This window comes from Lathamus discolor, chromosome 1 (genome assembly GCF_037157495.1).
Source record: "Lathamus discolor isolate bLatDis1 chromosome 1, bLatDis1.hap1, whole genome shotgun sequence".
In the NCBI taxonomy this organism is placed as follows: domain Eukaryota; kingdom Metazoa; phylum Chordata; class Aves; order Psittaciformes; family Psittacidae; genus Lathamus; species Lathamus discolor.
This window is the reverse complement of record NC_088884.1, coordinates 152,647,989-152,669,125: the sequence shown is the minus strand read 5'-3', so window position 1 is coordinate 152,669,125 and position 21,137 is coordinate 152,647,989. Positions and strand designations below refer to the sequence as shown.

Below are 21,137 nucleotides of genomic sequence, written 5' to 3'. Positions count from 1 at the left end.
TCAGTGCAATGGTTTTAAATGTCAATTTATTTACTGCAGGGTCCACCCTCACTGCTTTTATCCGTTGACTACTTTCTGCCAAATATACAGCTATTTTTACTTCTTACAGCTTGAGCTGGGTATTAGGCTGTGGCGCAATAGAAAATTACATTAATTTAGCTTCCACTGTAAACTGTTAATAAGCAAATTAACATTGTCCACTATTATTACGTATTCCTTTTACAATGGTGTTCAGGGATGCTCGTAGTCATGGAGTAGGATGTCTATTCACTTTACAAATAATAAATACAAAGTATTAGTGTCTCAAAGAGCTGAAAATCAAAGATACGGGAAATCATACAGGCCAGAGGAGACCCATGATTATGTCTGCAGGTTTCAGAAGTGCATGGTCCCTGAGAATGGGCTGGGCTTGGTAAGCCTAGAGATCACAAAGAGGCATCTGGCCCTTTTAACTCTTGGTCCTTGTGCAGGAAAAAAAAGAAAAGAAATAAACCAAACCAAAGCAGTAACTGCTTTATTTCCTGGATAACAGATCCAAACTCAGTGGCTGAATTACAATTATAGATAAAATTCCAAATCAATACAATTATAACAAAAGCAAAGGCATTTTACAGATACCAGTTATAGGACAATACTTGTTTAAGAGAGTTTCTGTAAATGAAGGTGAACTGCAGGCTGAAGAACTAGTAAAGCTATTGTTAAAAGAGGCAAAGGAAAAGAACCAAACTTGCCTTCTCAACACCAAGTTTAAAAGTTCCTCTTAGGCATATTTTCATAACCTGTCAGAGCTGAAGGAGAAGTTTAAGTAAAATATTGAATTTAGAATTCCAAAATACCAGTTAAATACACTGAATGTTTCTCTGAAATAGATGTAGATTGCCTTTTGTATAGGAAATATTCTTTTTAATCTTCTGTCTTGAAACAATAAAATATCAGGTATTTATCCAAAATAAGGAGGGGGGGGAGGGGAAGGGAGGGGCGGAAATTTTGTGGTCAACATTCTCAATTTTATTAACTCCTCTATTTAGTAGAAAATTATCCTTTTTCCAAACTTTTATGCCTAATTCATTAATGAATTAGTCTAATTTAATCTCATTTTGTGAACTGCAACACTTTCCACACATGCTGCATTACTCTGGGGATAATGAAATGAGACTCTTTCATAAATAATAAATGTGTTTATTTATTTATGAATTGAGAAGGACTGGTCATATGATCATCAGAGGCTTAGTCTCTTTTACTCCGTGCTTAGACTGCAGTATGTTGAGAACCTAATAATTTGGGTTTGTTTCATCATGGATCCTCCATCAGGGAGAAAACAAGAATTTTGTTATTGTATTAAAATGCCTAGTAATGAACGATTTGATATCCTGAATTTCAATGTTAAAATTGATACTTCATGGATTTTCCAGGAATTAGAAGATGCAAGCATACCTGATGAACAAGTACACAGCGCTGGAGAAGAAAATTTGGACCTCAGAATAAAAGAGCTGGAAAAATCAGAGCAAAAACTGAGAGGTGTTTTAAAGGACTACATGAAATCAGATTCTGTCCTAAGAAATAGGTAAATAAAGGGTTTGTTGGGTTTTTTTGCATTCAAAATTAATGCAATGTACAAATGTACTCTGCCCCATGTACTGGCTGTCAAATGATACATTCAAAACCAGAAAAAAGAAAGACTTAATGGGGTTTTAGGGTGCTTGATAAGATGCATAAGTGTTTTGTGTAGCTGGTAGAATAGAAATGCAATATTTGAGGTTTTAATAATATAACTCAGATTTACAGCATGATCTAAAATCTTCTTGTAAATGACTGGACAGATTTCTCAGGATATTTCATTCTTAAATAATCATAAAATATAAATTCTCCTTAAATATTATATTCCTTTCCTTTGAAGTTAAGAGTTAATTTGGAATTTTGCATTGCAAAAAAAAGTTTCTTGTTTCAGAAAGCTTCACCTAGTTTCATGGTTTGACTTTGCGAATGAAGATTTGGGAAGGGCTTTACCCACGCTTACTACAAGCGCGCTGATGACTAAAAAGGCCAATGTGGGATAGGCAAATCCAGCTACAAAAAGCAAAAGCTTGTTGTTTCAGAAAGCTTCATCGAGTTTAGTATGTTAATGTTAATCAACACAGTAGCTAAAGGTGCCATTAAATATTAATTATGTAGTTGACTAGAATAATAAGATCAAGGTTTAGCTGGTCAGCAACTGCACTGAAGGAAACCTAGTTAAAAGTACAGAAAATATAAATGGCATTCAAAATAATTATTTAATTTCTGAATTGCTTTGATTCATCAAGGGATTTGGCCAGAAATATTTTAATAATGGGCTTTTTATCAGAATAATAATGAATCTTTTTTGAAATGGAAGCTTTCTTAGGAACAGGCCTATTTTAACAAAGATTTGGGAAAGGGAAATCAGGAAGAAATTTATTTAAAACCAAAACAAAGAAAGCATGAGAGAACAGTTCAAGGGTCAGCTGAAACTTGTCTGGGATGTATGAAGCCCATTTTCAGGGATTTCAGGTACTCAGTAGAAGCAATAGAAATCCTGTGCCTGAAGTTCTTGTGGCTGAAGCACAGACAAATGAGATGAGGAATTACATGGAAGGCAGAATTGTTAGAGAAGCAGAGTCAGCAGTTGTAACTAGCCAGGGCAGAGTGCTGACCTAATATGTGGCCCAGTTTTGTTTGACACCAGTATTAGGTTATGCAGTGTCTGCAGTGGGGAGGAACTCATCAGGTTTGTTTTGATACATGAATTGATGCTTATTTAATGATGTTTTTTTCAATCTTAATCCTGTTGCTTCAGAAATGTTATTATGTGAGATTTTTAAATGAAGGCAGCATTGTCGTGCTGGGATGGAGGATTAAGTTTTGGCAGGTGAGGGCAGTAAGACAAAGCTAGAAGACAGAAATGAGCAGTCGAGCTGAGTGGGAAACTATTGAAGGTTGAACAAAGAAGTTCAGTGAAAAAGATCAAGTACAGCACAGTCCTTAGGGGCACAGGAGGTGGTGTGTGTGTCTCTGAGACGCTCTAGTATCTGCCACAGGGGAAAAAAAAGTGTAGGCTGAAAAGGGAAGGAAAATCTTGAGGAAAACATGAAGCTTGCTACTGTAAGATTATTTTAGTTATTCCTTATGTGTAGACGAACCCCAAACATCACACCACATTATCTTACACTACCATTTTAACAGCAACAGCTGAAATGAGCCTTTATTTTGTCAAAATCCAGCTCTGTGGACAAAGTCATCACAGTTATGCATTAGAGGTTTCAGTACCCACTGTTAAGTACGTTTCAAGTGAGATGTTTTCTCTTTGGTCACTAGAACACATTTACCTTCATCATAAAATTTTAATATGCTAATTATGAACCTAGAAATATCCTATCCATCAGTACAGGTTTGGACACGTACAGACTGAAGTGTTGTGGTTGTCCTTATGGTAAGTTGTTACTTCATACAGCATACCAAGCTTCAGTGAACATTAGCCTTATGAATGTGTTTGCATATGGTTTTTGCATTAAGCAAGCAGAGAGAGAATGAACATAGGTGCTGTCTTTATTGGTTTTGAAAGTCACCAGCATAATGTGCAAACCCCAGTAGATTTGTTGAGAAAGAAGCATTTGTTATCAGGGATCAAGATTTTACTCTTTTGTTCCTGGAAGAAAAATGGCAAAATAAAGATAAATTGATGCACTGCTGATGACTGCTTTACTGTGTCGTATTTGCTTAGCAAAGATTTTCATTCTCGCTCACAGGATGAAAGAGCTGGAGCTATCACACAAAGCACTTCTTGCGATGACTTATCAACTAAATGTGAAGTTGCATCAGGTGGAAAATGCAAATGTACGCCTTCAAGAGAAACTAAAACACATTCAGGAGGACCTGATCAGCTTGGTGAGGAGGATATTGTTTCAAATAACCTAGTTTAGCTTCTCTTTGGGGTAATAATTTATAAGTCAATCTCATCTCCAGTTACTTCTTGGAGTTTAAGCAATAGATCATCTCAGCCTTTCTCTTTTTGTACAACCAGAGGAATCAGAAGAACCTTTTGGTCTTTCTGGCCCCACTTGCCTCTTCTCTAATGCTTTTGACAGACTGTTGATCAGACTCTTGATCTTTGAGATATATGCTCCCACTTCCTTCTTTTTCCCCAGAGCCCCACTCAGTGTGTTCCTCCTCTCTAGGACAGACTTTATCTTTCTAGCCCCATAATAAAGCTTTTCTTTTTTTTTTATTCCCTGCCATATGCAATACAACAGCACAACACAACTATCACAGCCTCTTTTCTGTATAAAATGCAGCTGCTCAGCCTGTCATCTGAGCCTTCAATTGCCCACACATTTTCAAGTCGGGCTCCACTTGCTTTGCATCCACTTTAAGCTTCCTGCTTAGCTTGTGTCCCCTTCCAAGTTTCCCAGATTGCTTTGGGTTTTACCTTCTTTCCTGTGATGCACTGTCATGTGGGCCCCCTCTCTGCAGAGACCTGCTGGTGCAAGCCCTCCTCTGCAGTGCCCCTCACTGGAGCAAACTGACCTGCTCCATCATTCATTACCAAGAACATCCCACTGCTTGATCGCATGCCCTCTGTTCTGAAATTGTCAGCTCTGCAAGGGAAAGTCTCCAGTTCTCCCAAGTGCCCATACTTCTTCACATAAGCTTCTTGTACCAGGAAGGTCAGCTGTTGGTTGGTAACACATACAGTGGTTATTTTCACCTAGTTTGCACAGCTCATTGGATGGATCCCTGAAAGTGGAGAAGGAATTGATGTTTTTCAGGAAGAATCTACAGTGAAACACAATGTCTTTGATTCTGTTTATGCCTTTTATTTTCCCAAGGTTTTAGGGCAAAGCTGAATACCCTGGCAGGACTCTTGTACCATGTGGCAAGACTCTGAAGAATGAACAGTAGTCTACTTTTTTAATTAATAGTGAAACCTGTTTTTCAAGACACAGGAAGCTTAGGCATGCATATATTCCCATCCACAGTCAACCAAACAAAGCAGTATCCCACACCTACCTGAATTTGCATAACATTTCACCCTATTGTTCCTTCTATCCTGTCCTTGCCGGTGAACCCTTCAAACAGGATAGTACTAAAGATCAAAATGACCTAATGAAGTCCCTGAAGAAATACAGTAATGTCTCGGTGTCTTCATCTTGCTTCAAAGTTGCCGCTATGGCTGTATGATACTGGTGGCTCTTACCCTGCTCAGAACAAGGGCAGCATGGGAATCATAAAAGCCACCTCTTGTCTTTCACTGGTAAGTTTCACTTCTGTATGTCAGAGTGTTAAAACACACTCTGCTACAAATGAAAATACCAGAGTCTTTGTCAAACTGATTCAAAAGGCATCTGTTCATAAAAGGAGCTGACAGGTACGGTGAAGGGCAAAGGTCTCTGGGAAAACACGTGTTCTCTTTTCTCTAACAGAACCACAGCTTCTCTAACTGTGACATCCCGGTGCTACACCACTGTCAGTGTTAAGGATCTGTTGCTGGATCTGTTAAGGATCTGTTGTATAGTTCACAGCTGGTTGTATAAATTCCAGTTCAAAGGTTTCTTCTGATTTAATATTCACTGTAGAACATGTAAAAGAAAGTGTTTATAAGCTTCCTGTATTTTATGTAGTGGTAGACATGGGTGACTTTGTGTTTTGTTTGTTTCTTATGGAGATGTTGCAGTGATGGCTGAAATGGCAAGACAGTAGGTCAATTTTGCTTTAAATGAAGGATTTTACTGGTTTAAAAAAAACTACTTATGTCATTCCTGAGTTTTCAGAAAACAGGGCATAATTGTTGGAAAATTAATACAAAGAGAATAAGAGATTTAGTATTAAGATGTTAACCATACAACCCACTGAAATTACAGATTGAGACCCAAGAAAAGTTGGAGAAGAAGCAAAAGAAAAAATTACGTTGGCTTCAGGAGCAGCTGAAGACAAAAGAAGGTGAAATAAAAAGCCAGTCAGAGTATTTTGAACACTACAAACGAAGGCAGAGACAACAAACAGCAGTGCTGAAAGAAAGGGGATGTTGCCTTCAGGATGAGGTATCTAGGCTGGAAAAGCAAGTCCTAGATCTTAGTGCCCATGTTGCTCTTTTGCTATCCAAGCTAGAAGAGGGAATGGTGCAGTATCTCCAGCAGAAGCTAGAGTCAGCATTCAGTGGGACTCAGGGCTATAAACACTCTGATGTGGAAATAATGGAACTGAAAACTTGCATTGAAAATGTGGATCATGACATGAAAAGCCACCTCGAAGCACTGCAGCAAAATCTGGATTTCTTAAGGGAAAAAGAGGGCAACAGAAGAGAACAGGCAGATCTGCTGAGGGAACTCCAGTGCTCTCAGGATACTGAAGACTTTCTCAGAAGAAAACTGGAAGAATCTTGCCATCATGTGTACAGTCTGAAATTATCAGAAATCAAACTGCAGGAAAAGATGGAAGAACTTTTGGATGAGAATAGGACTTTAAAAGATCAAGGTATTATGAAGTTGAAAAAGAGAGAAAAGGACTTGCAACTTACAAGATTGGAGAATAGAGACAGTAGTGTTGACCTGGTAAGTAAAAATAAGGCAGGATTAACTTTCCTCTTTATATAATCCAGAATCACAGTTGCCATTAGATATTCTTGAGATGCAAGTGTGAGGCTTTTTCCTTCCTGCATTTTTTTCCTTTATGTCTGTTTATGCATTAGTACTTCACAGTCTCTAAGTCATATCCACTGGAATCAGTAGTTGGAGCTTCATTGCGTCAGTGCTTTTATTAGGTTCACATTGAGGGAACTTCACAAGTCTTGCTTCCTAAAGTGTTCAAGTGACATGGCCAAGGTCCCAGTTGGCACTAGAAGTAGATCCCTGAAGAAATTCTGAGACCTTTGTTTTGTGGACACCATTCAGTGGAAGAGTACACATATGGCTGGGTGAGTTTTCACATGCTATTCATGTCCAAATGCTGAAGAAAAAAATCACAGCTGAAAATAAATCTTGTCTATGAGATTTTCTGGATTGTGGTAAACAAGGGAAGCTGCATACGATATTCATTCCTGGGGGTGAGTTGAGATATTCAGCAATTTGTAGTTCCATAGCTTGTGATATGCCCTGAATACACTGAATAGGACTTGTTTGCTTCAAGCACTTTGCTCCAGCATTGCATGGGAAAGCTCTGCATATGCTGTAATATGGCATTCAGCTTCTGCCAATTCATTTTGCTGACAAAGAACAATTCTTTACACAGAGAGAACTCAAACAAAGTTTTATTCTTTATGCACTGAGGTGGAGGGTGTTTTTATTCTGAGGCTTTGTGAAATAAAGCGAAATCAGCTAAGCCCTCACACTCAGCCACTCTATTCAGATTGTGGTCTGATATCCCAAGAACAATCTTGATTTTTACTGCAGCTAACTAAGAGGTAATGGGCATGAACAAAACTCCTTTAGTATATGAGGACAATCAGGGCGTGTGTCCCTCCTGAGCTGGAAGAAGGTACAGAGAATCTTTTGTCTGTAAGAGCTAGAAGAAATAAAAACAAACTTTTCAATCAGGAAATTGAATGCACCTTTGCAAACATGGTGATTTTCAGTGGCTCTACATTCACTCCAGGAGTCTGGCTGTGTGTGACTGAGGAAGAGTGGTAAGATCATCCTGCAATAACCAGCAGCACGTGGGTGACCTTCGTGGAGGGCTCAGCAGCTGAGCCTCACCACATCTCCATAGCTGTCCCACAGTGGCAGAAGGACTGACTGTTGTTGCTTACTTATATACTTTCCTGAACAACTCCTACTGTTACTTTCCCTGGAGAGTTCACTTTTTCTGGCAAATAAAGAATAAGGTTTGAAAATATTTTCAGATATTTCTAGAGGGACTTGCACTGCGTTGTAAACAGGTACAGCTGCCAAGTGCACTCTGAGGGGGCTGCACAGCTAAAACCAGGAGGAGTAAGTGCTGCTGGGGCCAGGGAAGAAGTAGAGGAGAATTGCTGCTGGTTTGAGAAAATTGAGAAAATAAGAAAATACCGAGTTCTTTGAAGGTGTGAAAGTAAGATATCAACTGAGTAATTGCCTGAGACTAATCAAAAATTCTTAAAAAACAGGACCAAATATCTTTCATTTTATGCAGTACCCTAATAAAAGGTTATCTTTTCCTCAACACAAAGGTTTCTAGCTGTTTCTTTTCTAAGTATTAATTTACAGCTTTGTTGTCATAGGAGGTCAAACTAAGTCTCAATTGCCCAGTCTTTGGTATAAATGAACAAGCCATAATTTGTGTTAAGCCTGTTTACTTTGGTCTGCTGCATAGTAGATTGCATTCCTTAGATGTTGTGTATATCAAATCTTGTGCCTTCTGCATTTCTGGTTGTCTTTTTCTCCTCTTTTGCTACTGCTACAGACTCACTTGGATTTTTCTAGTAGAAAATGGCTTGAGACAGCAGGGAAAAAAATTCACTATGATAAAAGGAGGAGGGAGACATCTGGTGTTGTACTCTAAAACTGAAGACTGCTTTTTCCCCCTTGTTTTTTACTAACATCTATTAAAATAGACTTTCCTAATTGTATCACCTTGTAGTATTCAAGTCCAAATAGTTACAAGAAAAATCCTATTTGATCTCATCATTCTCCACCAGCAGTTATAAAAATGAGAAATTGCGTGCAAAACAAGCAAGATTTTCATGCAGGTACTTTTCTGGAAAGCTGCTTGTATATAATTTTTCAACAAAAGATTGAATGGGATCATTTGCCTATTTCACAGGAAAAAGGTAATTCATGAAGACAGGCTTCTCAGGCTCGTGTGAAATACACATGGTATGACATTCCTCAGTAAATACCATGTCATTCAAATGCCAGGAATATCAATCATGCCTCAAAACTAGCCTTAGTCGTTAACTTCATCTTCTTACAATAATACCAGATCCAAGCAGGTGTTTTGTTTTGGTACTGTAGAAGTGAACTGCACCTCAGTTAGGAGTTTAGTCATTCAAATCTTGTTGTAAATCTGAATTTCCAAACTCAGTATCAGGATCCTGTCTGCAAGGATCCTGTCTGCAATTCCAATTGCAGCCTATGCCTGCATGAAAAATGCATGAGGAAGCACCTGGGTCCATCTGGCTGTGTCTTGACGTATCAGACAGTTTCTAGATGTGAACATTAGGGGTCTGCTGAAGGCGTTGTGAATGAAAAGCATGAAATACCTACCCATGTACCTTTCTATAGTTTTCATGTGACAGCTGAGGTCTTGATTTCAGAGTCATGTTCCTGGCACACAAGCATCGTATCCTTGACATTATTTTCTGTAACTTTTTTTTTTTTTTTTGCAGAACCCACATATCAATAAAGAGAAAATATCTGGAAAAAAAAAAATCAAAGCAAACTAGCAGGAATGGAATGAGTGTGTCCCCCAAAGGGACCAAATTTGTTTTCCACTAGCATTTAGTGTGGAACAGTTCAGGAAGACAGAAGTGAATGTGTTGGCTTGTTTTCTGTGCCATAGTTGTTTTGGCTACCACCTTGATTATGTGTTCTGTTGAGAAATTCAAGTCTGAGTCTTTTGTTCACTAGAAATGAGCACAGTGCATCTGAAATGTGATCTGCTGTGTATCAAGCAATAAGGGTATCTGCTTTGGACCAGAGCTTGTCACAATTTCCAGATTCAATCAGGGAGACAAGATAAATATCAGGAACAGTATACAAAATATACAAGTAAATTATCAGTGGAAAAGAACATTTTATTTGGAGCAACTATTCTCCTTTGAGTTCTTTCAGCCTAGGAACTGCTGTCCTTGTAGCTGGGCACTGAACTATTAGTCTCATTCCCAACTTGACTGGACTTTTTTTCTTTGTTTATGAGCTTGTAATTTAGTCTTTGTTCAGATGTTATTCCATTGAGATCTGACACATTACATGCTTATTACTCAGATTTTTTTACTTGACTCTTTGTAAAGTACAACAGAAACAGTGGGAAGTTTAAAACCATAACATTTACTAGATGATGCTGGGATGAGAAAATTGTATGAAATGATGAAAAAATGGATCTTTGAATGCAAAATAGTGAAGGAAATTTAGGTTCCTGTTTTTCATATCACGAACAAGGGGGTGATGGGTTAAAACTTAGACAGGGGAAGTTTAGATTGGATATAAGGAGGAAGTTCTTTACTGTAAGGGTGGTGAGGCACTGGAATGGGTTTCCCAAGGAAGTTGTGAATGCTCCATCCCTGACGGTGTTCAAGGCCAGGTTGGACAGAGCCTTGAGTGACATGGTTTAGTGCGAGGTGTCCCTGCCCAAGGCAGGGGGTTTGGAACTAGATGATCTTAAGGTACTTTCCAACCCTAACTATTGTATGATTCTATGAAACACTGGATATTTATAATCTGTTTTTTAATTTTCTCCTCCTTTTCCCATTAAGAATGGAGATCTAATCCGGGATGACATGCATACTCTGAAATGGGGAGCAGGTTTGCATTTACTCAGCAGATCTACTCAAACTCCAGTTGTGCTGCTACATGCTGAAGAGTCTGGTATGAAAATAAACTGGAATTTTTGCTTTCATTTCTGTGCAATTATTATTTCATTTCAGCAAAGATTATTTCATTCACGTGGCGTGCATGACTTAAAAGGTACAAGAGCTTCTAAAAACCTAATCTGGAAACTCTATCTTGGGAAGGCGAAGCAATAACCATTTGCCAGAATAATAGTAGCATTTAGATATGAGCTTTCTCAAGAAGGCCTAGACCTTTCAAGAAGCTATAGAGATAAGAAAGTAGGGGATACTTCCCATATCATGGCTGAAGTGCAGTGTTCAGGAATGCTATGCAGCAGTCAGACTTCAGACCAAACAATGTGAAAGCTCTGATATTGGCAAATGGTATCAGTTTTTTCTTGTTTAATGGTGTGCCTATCTCTGCATCACTGGTGTTACATGCCTCTGGTAAAGATAGTATTTTTGAGCATACTGTCACTAAAATACTTTTCTGTTCAAAACATCTGGTCAGATGCTTTGGGGTTTGATTATGTAACTGTCTGGGAATGGCATTACACTTGTCCAGTGTTTTACCACGACAGAAACACAAGGATGCAGCTATGATGGGCTAAAACAGATGGACAAACTACCGGAAGAACTTCTACCAGTTTTGGAACACAGTTCCAGTGCCTTTGCGAAAGTTGCTGGTCTAGCTGTGGTTGAGCAGGTAAGGAGAAAAATTACCTCTATGCTTGCTGCATTTGTGCACAATGAGTCGGTGAATTTTGAGATAAAATGAAGAGTTGGTGGTTTTATATGAATATAAAAGTAGCTTTAAATTATAGGTACTAAAGATGTCATTCAAGATGAATGCAGGTGTGTACCAAGAACATTATTGATTTTTTTTGTACATTATTTCTATCATTACTCTGATTGCATACCTTTAAATAATTTGAAAACTCTTTATATAAAAATTCTCTCATCTGTCTGTAATCAAGAATTTTATGGATGAAGTGAAAAATAAATTATGATTAGCAACATAGAATGATATATCCTAGCTTATATTTTTTGAGTGAGTTTGAAACATTCCTCTTTTGCTATTACCAGGTCACCCTTGGAACAAAGAGGGCATGTATTCTAGAAAATAGTTTCACTTTGTCCAGATGTATTCCAAGTTATTGTGCAGCAAGACTGCTTCCCCCTTGCTCTGAGAAGTTAACTGATGATGAGACAAATAAAGAAACAAAAGGTGAAGAAAATTTTTCTCTCTTGAAGGAACAAGCTATAAACCTATCAGCAGATACATTTCCTGTTTCTATGGTTGAAGCTTTGATGAAGAGGAAGCTCCAGCTTACTTTGCTAGAACCTGAAAGCTACCACATATTGGCTGTCACCACTGTGAAGAAAGTGAGGAGTTTGGATTTCTGTGAGGCAAATAACAGTCTTTGCTCTGATGGCCTCTGCCTTGCTGCAGAAGGAGGATTTTCTGACAGAGTTTTTGCATTTATTCATGGAAGGATGCCTTGCACTTTGAGTGAAATCTTCACATCATATTTAGCAAAACACAATGTGGAAAAACATTGGGAATATACGCAAATTCTGTCAAAAAACATAGGTGAAACTGAATGTCTGGATAAAGATGCTGATGATGGAAATTATCACCAAAAAATCTCTAGAGGGAGAGTTAAACGAGAAGAAATAGAGAATGTGGAAGGCCAGCCACAACAGGTGACCTGTGTTCCTGAGGAAAGTTCTGAAGTTTTAAGTAAAACTGAATTGATCAGGTCTAGGCATCAAGGAATGGAAACCAAAGACAGCCTAAGTGGCTCACAGGATATACAAAATTTATCTGTTGCTTTTAAAGACCTAAAGAAGCATTTTGAAGCGAGCCCTAAACTAATGGAGGAACAAGGAAATCTCTCAGAAATCTGCATTTCTGATGTGAATAGGGTATATAATGGAGAAGACATAATCAAAATGGAGGAGAAAGCAGAGCAACCTCAGAAACCAACTCACCAAACAAATACTTCCAGAAATATTAGCCTGAAAGAAAAAAAAGACCAGACCCTGAAACTGTGTAAACCAAACAAGAAAAATTTCTCATGTCAAAAAATAGCAACTGAAAACATGCAGTATGCATTCTCTCAGAAATATTTTTGGTCAGAGGAAGAGAGGTACCTACTAAACACGTTCTCTCCTATGCAGGATAGGGCTGTGTGCTTAAACGAACCGTCCCTGATAGGGAGCAATTTTTATCAGTGTTTCTGTCACCTGTCACCACTGGAGGCTGGTAATGAATATCGCATGAAAATATATGCACTGGAGAAGGTGGTGGCTGTGTGTTCTCAGAGGATATTTCTACTGATGCAAGAGAATCAAAATTACTCAAAAAAGGTCTGTATATTACAAGAGGAGAATGAGAGATATGCTCAGATGATGCATGCACTGGAAGAGGAGATGGATGCATATTTTCAGTACATGTTAGCCATAGATGAAGCTAACATTGTTTCATTCCAAAATTTGCTTAATGAGAAAGAAGTTGCTGGTAGATGTTATAACTTATCAGAGGAAAACACCATAAGCCCAGGAGCATTTATTGTTGAAACCGTCTCTAAGAACCTCTCATGTATTGAAAAGAAAAATAAGAATTCTGAAAAAGACTCAAATAAGCTTCCCAGGAGTGTTTTATCCATGGATAGAAGGAAAATGAGATATTTCCAGATGCTCTCTGATCTGAAAGAAGAAAGAAGCAGATGCTTCAAAGAAATAGGTAAATTATTACAAGACAAGGAGAAATATGTAGCAAAATATAATGAATTAATCCAAGAGGAACAGGGTTATTTGCAAAGAATATCTCTTTTAGAAAGTGAAAAAGAAACTTTACTGGGATGTTTGGCAGAGGTGAAGTGTGAACGAGACAAATACAGGACCCTGGTTTCAGAACTTCAAGAGTGCAAAAGCAGCTGCTATCAAGCTATTTCTGATTTACGGGAGGACAACTGTGTACTGAAAAGAGAAAGAGACAGAATCAGGAAAGAAACTTCAGAACAGCTTGATGAAATTCAGAAAGCAAATGCAGACTTTATTTTAGAAAATAAGAAATTAAAAGAATTAATGTCACATTTGGGTTTCACCTATGAAGAGCTGAGAAAAGATAAAAGTTTGGGACCAAAAGAAAAGATAATAAGATTAGAAGAAAAAAGTCAACAATGTGATCTTAAACCAAAGAAAGTTGAAACAGCATGCAGTGCAACTCAGACTGAAGAAGGAGGAGTTCTGGTTGTAGACCCATCAATCTGTTATCCCAGAAAAGAGGTAAGTAATAACAGTGAGGAATGTTATCAAGCAAGATCTCTGAAAGAAAGGGGGAAATATAAATGTCATTCAGAGGGCAAAACTAAATTAACTTCATAATCTAGAAAATGTTTTAGCCTCTACGTGCTGGAGATCTGAGGTGATAAAGTTAGTTATCCTTGAAATCAAAATGAAAATACTGAGTTTTTTTCTGCACCTTTTACTTGAGGTCTTTGCAGTGATATTTATAAATACAGCAAGTTACAAAGTTAAGAATAATACTTTAACGATTGCACTGTTCAGGCATTTAAAAAATTTATTATTTTACTGCAAAAGTAAAAGCTTCTGGTAGAGCAAAATAATCCACAAACTTCTGTTACAATGGTGAAATATTCAGGGTTGAAAAACCAATCACATCTTACTGAAAAGTATGCACGTGTTCACTTACTAGCTTTTATTTGATAGGGTCTATTTATTATTTTTTTTTTACTATTTTGATTTTTATAAAACATATGCCTAAAGAGGGGATCTTTACTTATAGTGGGTTTCTTGTCTGATTTTCCTTTAGAGGAATTTCTATGAAGATTACTGTGTTCTTGTTAAAACAGAATTACTGCTTCAGTTGAGAACAATCAACAGGGAAATAGTCATCTTTAATATCTTGATTTTATGCAAATGTTTTTAGTAATTCAGGAAGAAACCATAAGTTGTTCTGGAAAAACCTGCGTGCCATTCTGTATGGGCGAGAGGAGTCACATCTTTCTGTTGTGTATCTAGGGCAGCATGTTTGAAAGCTACAATGTGATGAAAGAGCAAGCTGAAAAGGCAAAAGAGGATCTAAAAATACAGCGAAAGGAATTAGAAAAATCAAAAAAAGAGGTAATCTCCCACTCTGTAAATCTGTTTTCTTTCTTGTTTTCTTACATGCCTGTTCTTTCTGCCAGGATTTAACAGGGATGTCTCTGATTTGCAGAACCAAAAATGTACCACTTTGATCCTTCAGTTAAGTGATGAATTGCACAATCATTTGTGGTTGGCCAGAGCTTCAAGTGAAGCTGAATTCCTCCAACACTCTTTGACAGAAGCTGAGTGCTTAATAAAGCACTCAGCTTAATAAAGACACACAGAACAAACCATCTGCTGCGGCCATCTCTGGGCAGGCTGCTTCCCTCCCCCTCACAAGGAATAAGGAGGAGTAGAAGCCAGTAGAAGCACTGAAGATTATGGGAAACCTGAATTCCGAGCAGCATTTGAATGAGAAGCAAAATGATGTAAAATGTGACACTGTCAAAAGGCCTCACTGTCCCCAGTGATGGTGCAAAGCATGCACGCCGCCCCTTCTGTCAACCTCCCTGTAGTAAACATGAAGTCCAGCACCACCTATGTGGAAACTTGTTTGGATGGCTAGTTCTGTGCCTGTGTAAAATAGATCTGCAGTTTTGGTACTAACTGAGGAAGCTTTCAGTGTTGTGCGTTTACAAATGCAGTAGCTTTCACATTTCTGCATTTCACTGAACCATCTCCACCCTGTGCTTGTCTAAGCAGAATGTATTGCTTTTGTGACAAGTGTATATTTATGGGGCTGTTTCATGCAGTAGCAGGCATTGCTCAGACTCCCGATGGAAAAAACACTGGCAGTAGCAAGTGTGTTGAATATGTAAAAGAGCAGTAGACTTCAACGTAGTGAATGTACAAAATGGTTGTTCTTTGACAGATGCTTTATAAGGCTTTCCCAGGTGAGGAATTAAAATGAAGGGGTGGATTTGGATAACGGATGGTTAGGTAAGGACTTCTGACCTTATAGTTTGAACATGAAGAGGTCATTTGAAATTTTGCTTATTTTAAAAAATCTTTTTACCTTGGGTCCTTTCTAATCTTTTTGTGTATTCCATCTTCCTCAATTTACTTGAAAGAATGCAAAACCTTTGCTTTCAGAAGAGGGAAGAAATTATCTATCGTATAAAGGAAAGATCTCGCTGTCAGGCAGCCAGGTGTTCTATTGATATATAGATACAGAGAAAATGTGTAAAGTGGAGAAAATACATTCTAGGAAAAATGTAAAGGTGAACATATGGAAAGTTGAGGGCCTTTTTCTTTTTCTCCTTTGCATTTTTCTTTTTTGACATTTCTTAGGAAGATTCCTCTCCCCCAGCTGATAAATCTTACTTTCCATTTGCTCTGAGTGCTTTCAAAGATGTAATCTCTGAGAGTGTGAGTGCATCACCTCTGCATTTAATTTTTTTTTTCACTTTATTCAGAATACTCAAGGTAACTTCAAATTTAGAAATCAATTTAAAAATTAGTCTATATTTCTGTATAGCTCTAGTTAGGTTTCTATAGCACTTAAAACTATTACTCGTTTCTTGTAATAAGATTGTAGTGAATTATGTAATCCTATTTATTTTAATCAATTTACAATAATTTAAAACTTGCGATGTGGAGATTAGACTTCTGTCCATGGTCATAAGCTATTACTGAAAAATTATATCACTGTTAATTATACTCAGTAGTTTTGCCTTTTTATTCTTCCCATTAGGCTCAAAGGTGGTACAGAGAACTTGGCTTTGCTGAAACAAGATACGAAGAAATCAGAACTCATTTGACACGGACTCTCTCAGAATTGGAGCATCTTAAACAAGAATCTGGGGAAAAAATGTTTGGAAAACAGCACTGCAAATTAATGGTATGTATGTAAACAGAATGGAGAAAAGCATATTCCTTGGGAGGGAGTGTCTTGGATGCAGAGATACCCTTTGTTGCTATTGCCAATAGATTTGAAGAAAGTATAGATCACCTAGAGCCACTGAAGCTATAAACTTGAAAGTGAGCAGATATTATGCAAGGTAGGCCATCTGTCTACTGGATAGTCCAAAGTCTGAGCTGTGCTTGGGCATTATAGACACCTTCATTTATTTGTAAGAGGATTCTTGTCCTGCTTTCTTTAGCCAGAGTAATTTTCTGAGGCTTGGATTTTCAGGTGGCCTTAATGAAAGGTGTTGGAGGTCTGTCCTCTGTAGCCGGAAAACTGCAAGGAAGGAACATGCAGCTTTCATCAGCTGGAAAAGCAATTTTGTAGCAACCCATAATATTTGTAAATTCAGTTTGAACAGATTAGATAGATATGGCTTTGGAAGAAAATAAAAGCAAAATCTGGAAAAAGTAAAGATTCTGGTCTCAGTTCAGTCACTCTCTCAATTAAATGCCTTAGGACATCCCTGCTGACGGTGTAGTTGGCTACCTGGAAATCCTATGCAGTTATATAACCTCGTACACCCTAAGTGGCACTATGTGCTGGCATGACAGCTGAATTCTGAATGTTAACTGAAAACGAAGCACAGATTTTTCACATCATTATGATGTGTTGGTATGTAACTTCTTAGAACAATGTATGGAGCTATTTCAAGTAAGAAGAAGAAATTCCCAGACAGATCGTTTGAAAATGTATCGTAGGGTTTTGCTTAAGCTAACACTTAAGCTTTATGGGACATTTTTGAGCAATGGAACTTTAACCCTTTTGTTTGGAGACAGTCTGTGGCAATTATTGCTTATTTTATTGGTCATTATAGTAAGATGTTAATTATTTTGATGCCCTACATTGGCATAAAACTCATCCTCCTTGACAGAGTGTTTTTATACTGGAAAAACCACAGATCAGCCTTTCTTCTGAAACAAACAAAAAACAACAACAACAAAAAAACAACACCAAAAACAAAACCACAAGGAAAAAAATAATAATCCCAGGCAAACAAAAAACCTCACACGCAAACCCACTTTTAAATCTCTTCAGCAACGAAACTTCTCATGTTGGTGCTTATTGATCAGTAGTATATATTATGAAATATTATGATGTGGTTTGATTTATATGATCTCATTACTTGTTCTAGTATTAATGTCAAATTGTTGAATACACGTCTCATTCCAGGGTCAAAATCACAGTGTATGTACGTCACAGAGTTGGGTGCATCCTGTGGTTACACTATTTGATGGCACAACTAATTATCTGCATGACTCAAGTCTGTTATGTCCTAATCAAATTATATTGATTTTATTGGCACAATTAAGGAGATAGCACAAATAGAAAACAGAGTGGACATATTTTAGCAAAGGTTGTGTATTTCAGTAATTCTCTTTTAAAATAAACTTTTTAATATACACCAAACTATCAAGAGAGTGTTTGTGTGGAATTGTTGAGATAAGACTGAAGTTTTTCTGAATTTTAAAAAAAGAACATTTTGGCCCAATGATTATCATAACCTACTTTTCTAGCATTATTTTTCTTCATGAGGGCAATTTTGTAGACTGAAGATATTACTATTTTCAGTTAGTTGCCACAATGTCCAAAAATGCTTTTCATCCCACAAGGCTATTAAACTCCAATACAGTAAATCACAATAATTTATGCTTTTTCCTGTTCTAAACTTTGTTATCTGTAAGATCGCTGTCTGCGATGCTTGACTGATATGAATAACTGAAGATGCAAGCATTCTAGACCTAGAACCCAAGGTCTTTCAGAGCTGATGTGTTTTGAGCATGTCTTTAACATTTAAGCAATTTTTTTTTATTTTTCCATTGCTTTTTCCATTAAGATTTTCAGTTAAGGAATGTTTCCTTTTTTTTAATCTAACATACTTTTTGTGTAGAAAGAAGATGAGGAAAATAACATGTCTGAGACTCGTCTTCAGGCTTTTGTCACTGCAACCCTTGTCTAATCAATCTTGATGCGTCCAACAGTAGCTATTGTGCTTTTAACACAAGAGGGAGCCAAAAAGTTTGGTACAAAGCATACATGATTTGCTGGAATGCTGTGCATAGAGGGCTTTCTTCATTAGGAAGAGCAGTAGGGAAATGTCATATTTCTGGTTTTAGCTGTTCTGTAACAATGTGTTGTAACATGGTCTGTCACTTCAGTTGGTGATTTTCCATAAAATGGTGCCTTCAGTATTTTGTAATCACCACAAGTGTCAAAGTCAGAAAGGCTGTCAGAAAGCAAAGGTGGTGCATCACAGCAGACTATTAGTTGTATCGGAGTTAGTGGCACAGTTTAGGCCCAACCAGAAACTAAGTATTGTGCAGCCGCCCAGTCACTCACCTCACTCCCAATTGGATGGGAAGGAAAATCAGGAGGAAAAAAAGGTAAAAAATCCCAAGGGTTGAGATAGGAACAGATAAATAATTAAAATAAAGTATGACAGTAATAATAATAGGAAATAGAGAGAAAGGAATAACACCCTCCCAGCCCCACCCCCCCAAAAAAACCAACCCCAAACCAACAGTGATGCACAATACAATTGCTCACCCCACACTGGGTTATACCCAGCCCATCCCAAGCAGCAATCAGCTCCTTCCAGCCAACTCCCTCCAGTTTATATACTGGGCATGATGTGCTGTGGTATGGAATACCCTTTTGGGTCGGGTGTCCTGTCTGTACTCCCTCCCAGCTTCTTGTGCTCCTCCTCACTGCCGGAGCATGACAGACTGAAAAGTCCTTGACCAGAGTAAACACCATTGAACAACTAAACCATGGGTGTGTTATCAGCATTGTTCTCAGACTAAAGCTGAAAACACAGCACTGCACCAGCTACTAGGGAAAAGATTAACTCTATCCAGATGAAACCAGGACAACTAGTAACCATTAAAATCAAACCATCTTCTGCATGTTTTCTCAGAAGGTTACATGGTTTTACTGCAGTATGTCAGTGTGTGACTATGTCTGACTAGAATTTTTAGCTTTAATCACTTAAAATGCTTGATCCTTTAGGCTTGCTTAGAATGTCATCAGAAGTCTTGAGCAGCTGTGTGTTTCAACTCAGTATTTTGTTAATATAAGTTCACAATAGCATAAATGTTTTTCACAAGACTTTTTTCACTCTCAGATTTTCCTTAGATTCTTGATCTACTGTTAATCTGACAGTGTCACATGTAGGTGCTGACTTTATAATGCTTACCATCAATCTAAAGCTCTCACTAATCCTTTCAATCCAAGTGCATGAAATTGAAAGAAAAAAAATCGGACATTTAGAGAGGGAATTAAATTCAGAAGCTCCTCCTTCCAGTTGTCCTATAACACCATTACTACATTTTATTGTAATCAATCTTTTCTTTTAAAATATTTTTTGAAATTTATACTTAAAATCTGATTAGTTTTATTAATAATCTTTCAAAAGAAAAACATAACTGATTGAGTGACATTAGTTCTCTGAGTTAAATATATGCAGAAAAACAAGGGGCTTGCTATACAGGAGTTGTATCAGGAGGCTGGGTACATTTGAGCTCTCTCCTTACTCACTATGTGAGTAAAATCCCAGTCCTGTGTCTGCTGTCACAGTGGACCAAGAACTCCTTGCTCATAAACAATTTAAGATTAGTGCAAGATACTAATGCTAATATGCCTACGAAGGTTTGAAGTCATGTTTTATATCAGATTATTTTTTCATGTCTAAGGTAGGTCCTCAATATTGATTGAGAAGTTTTCTGTTCTAAAACATGATTGAGAATATTTTCCTTGTTCTATACATTTAATCTAAAAATCTGTGCATTCGCTCTCTAGTCTGTGTACACTGCGAAAGATGCCCAGGAAATAGAGGAGAATAAAATAGCCAACAAGAGATTACAGCAGCAAGTTTTGACCTTGAAAGCCCAGCTCAGGGACCAGGCTGCATTAGAAAATCAGTGTCATGACTTGCAGAATGAAGTGGAACTCCTTCAGGCTCAGCTATGTGAAAAGGTACCTTAAACCTGTTTTCTGTGTGCTTAAGTGGGTGGATAAATATGAGTTTAGCCTTTAGATTCTACCTCTTTCCTCTCTAAGGAGAGGTTTTTCCTGGGAATGACTCTGAGGATAATTAAATGGTTTCCAGGCAAATGAAAGTACCCCTGACTTGAGAGAAATAAGAAGATGTAAACTGCCTGGGTGGTCAATATTATGGAAAGATGATACCCTATAATAAAAGTTGCTGCCAGTCTCTGCTGTAATCCCTATAGGGTAATGCAAGTGAAGTGGTGCTGAAATTCTTTACAGAGCCACCTCCTTGGCTTAAATTGACAGGATTTTTAACATTCCCAGCTCTCTTGTTGCACTATATCAAGTTAGGAAACACAATGAGTTAGTGATAGAACTTCGAGGGAATTTTTTCCAACTTTTTGATCAGTTAGGTGTGTGGTTTGTATTTCTATTAGTTTACATAGTTATTCTGGTGACAGCTCCCATATATACACAAATATACTTACATTAGCAGTTTTTACACTTTTGCATTACATTTCACCTAGCAAACCAGAGCAAGTACAGACATTAACATTTGCTAAGCTACCGCTTTACTGTGTGACAGCCAAGTTACTGCTGTCAGTATGAATACAAATACTGAACTCAGGTGGAAAAGAAGTCCTGCTA

The 21,137-nt window shown here is 37.6% G+C and overlaps 1 protein-coding gene across 1 annotated transcript in view; it reads left to right on the top strand.

Moving 5' to 3' along the window:
* The first annotated feature begins 3,765 nt into the window (after positions 1 to 3,765).
* The window catches only part of C1H4orf50 (chromosome 1 C4orf50 homolog), a 29,998-nt gene continuing 12,626 nt past the window's right edge, over positions 3,766 to 21,137 (top strand). The window contains 8 exon segments of the mRNA XM_065665307.1: positions 3,766 to 3,903; positions 5,877 to 6,566; positions 10,403 to 10,514; positions 11,059 to 11,183; positions 11,564 to 13,771; positions 14,528 to 14,629; positions 16,287 to 16,433; positions 20,298 to 20,474. Of these exon segments, the coding sequence (XP_065521379.1) occupies positions 3,766 to 3,903; positions 5,877 to 6,566; positions 10,403 to 10,514; positions 11,059 to 11,183; positions 11,564 to 13,771; positions 14,528 to 14,629; positions 16,287 to 16,433; positions 20,298 to 20,474 (3,699 nt within the window).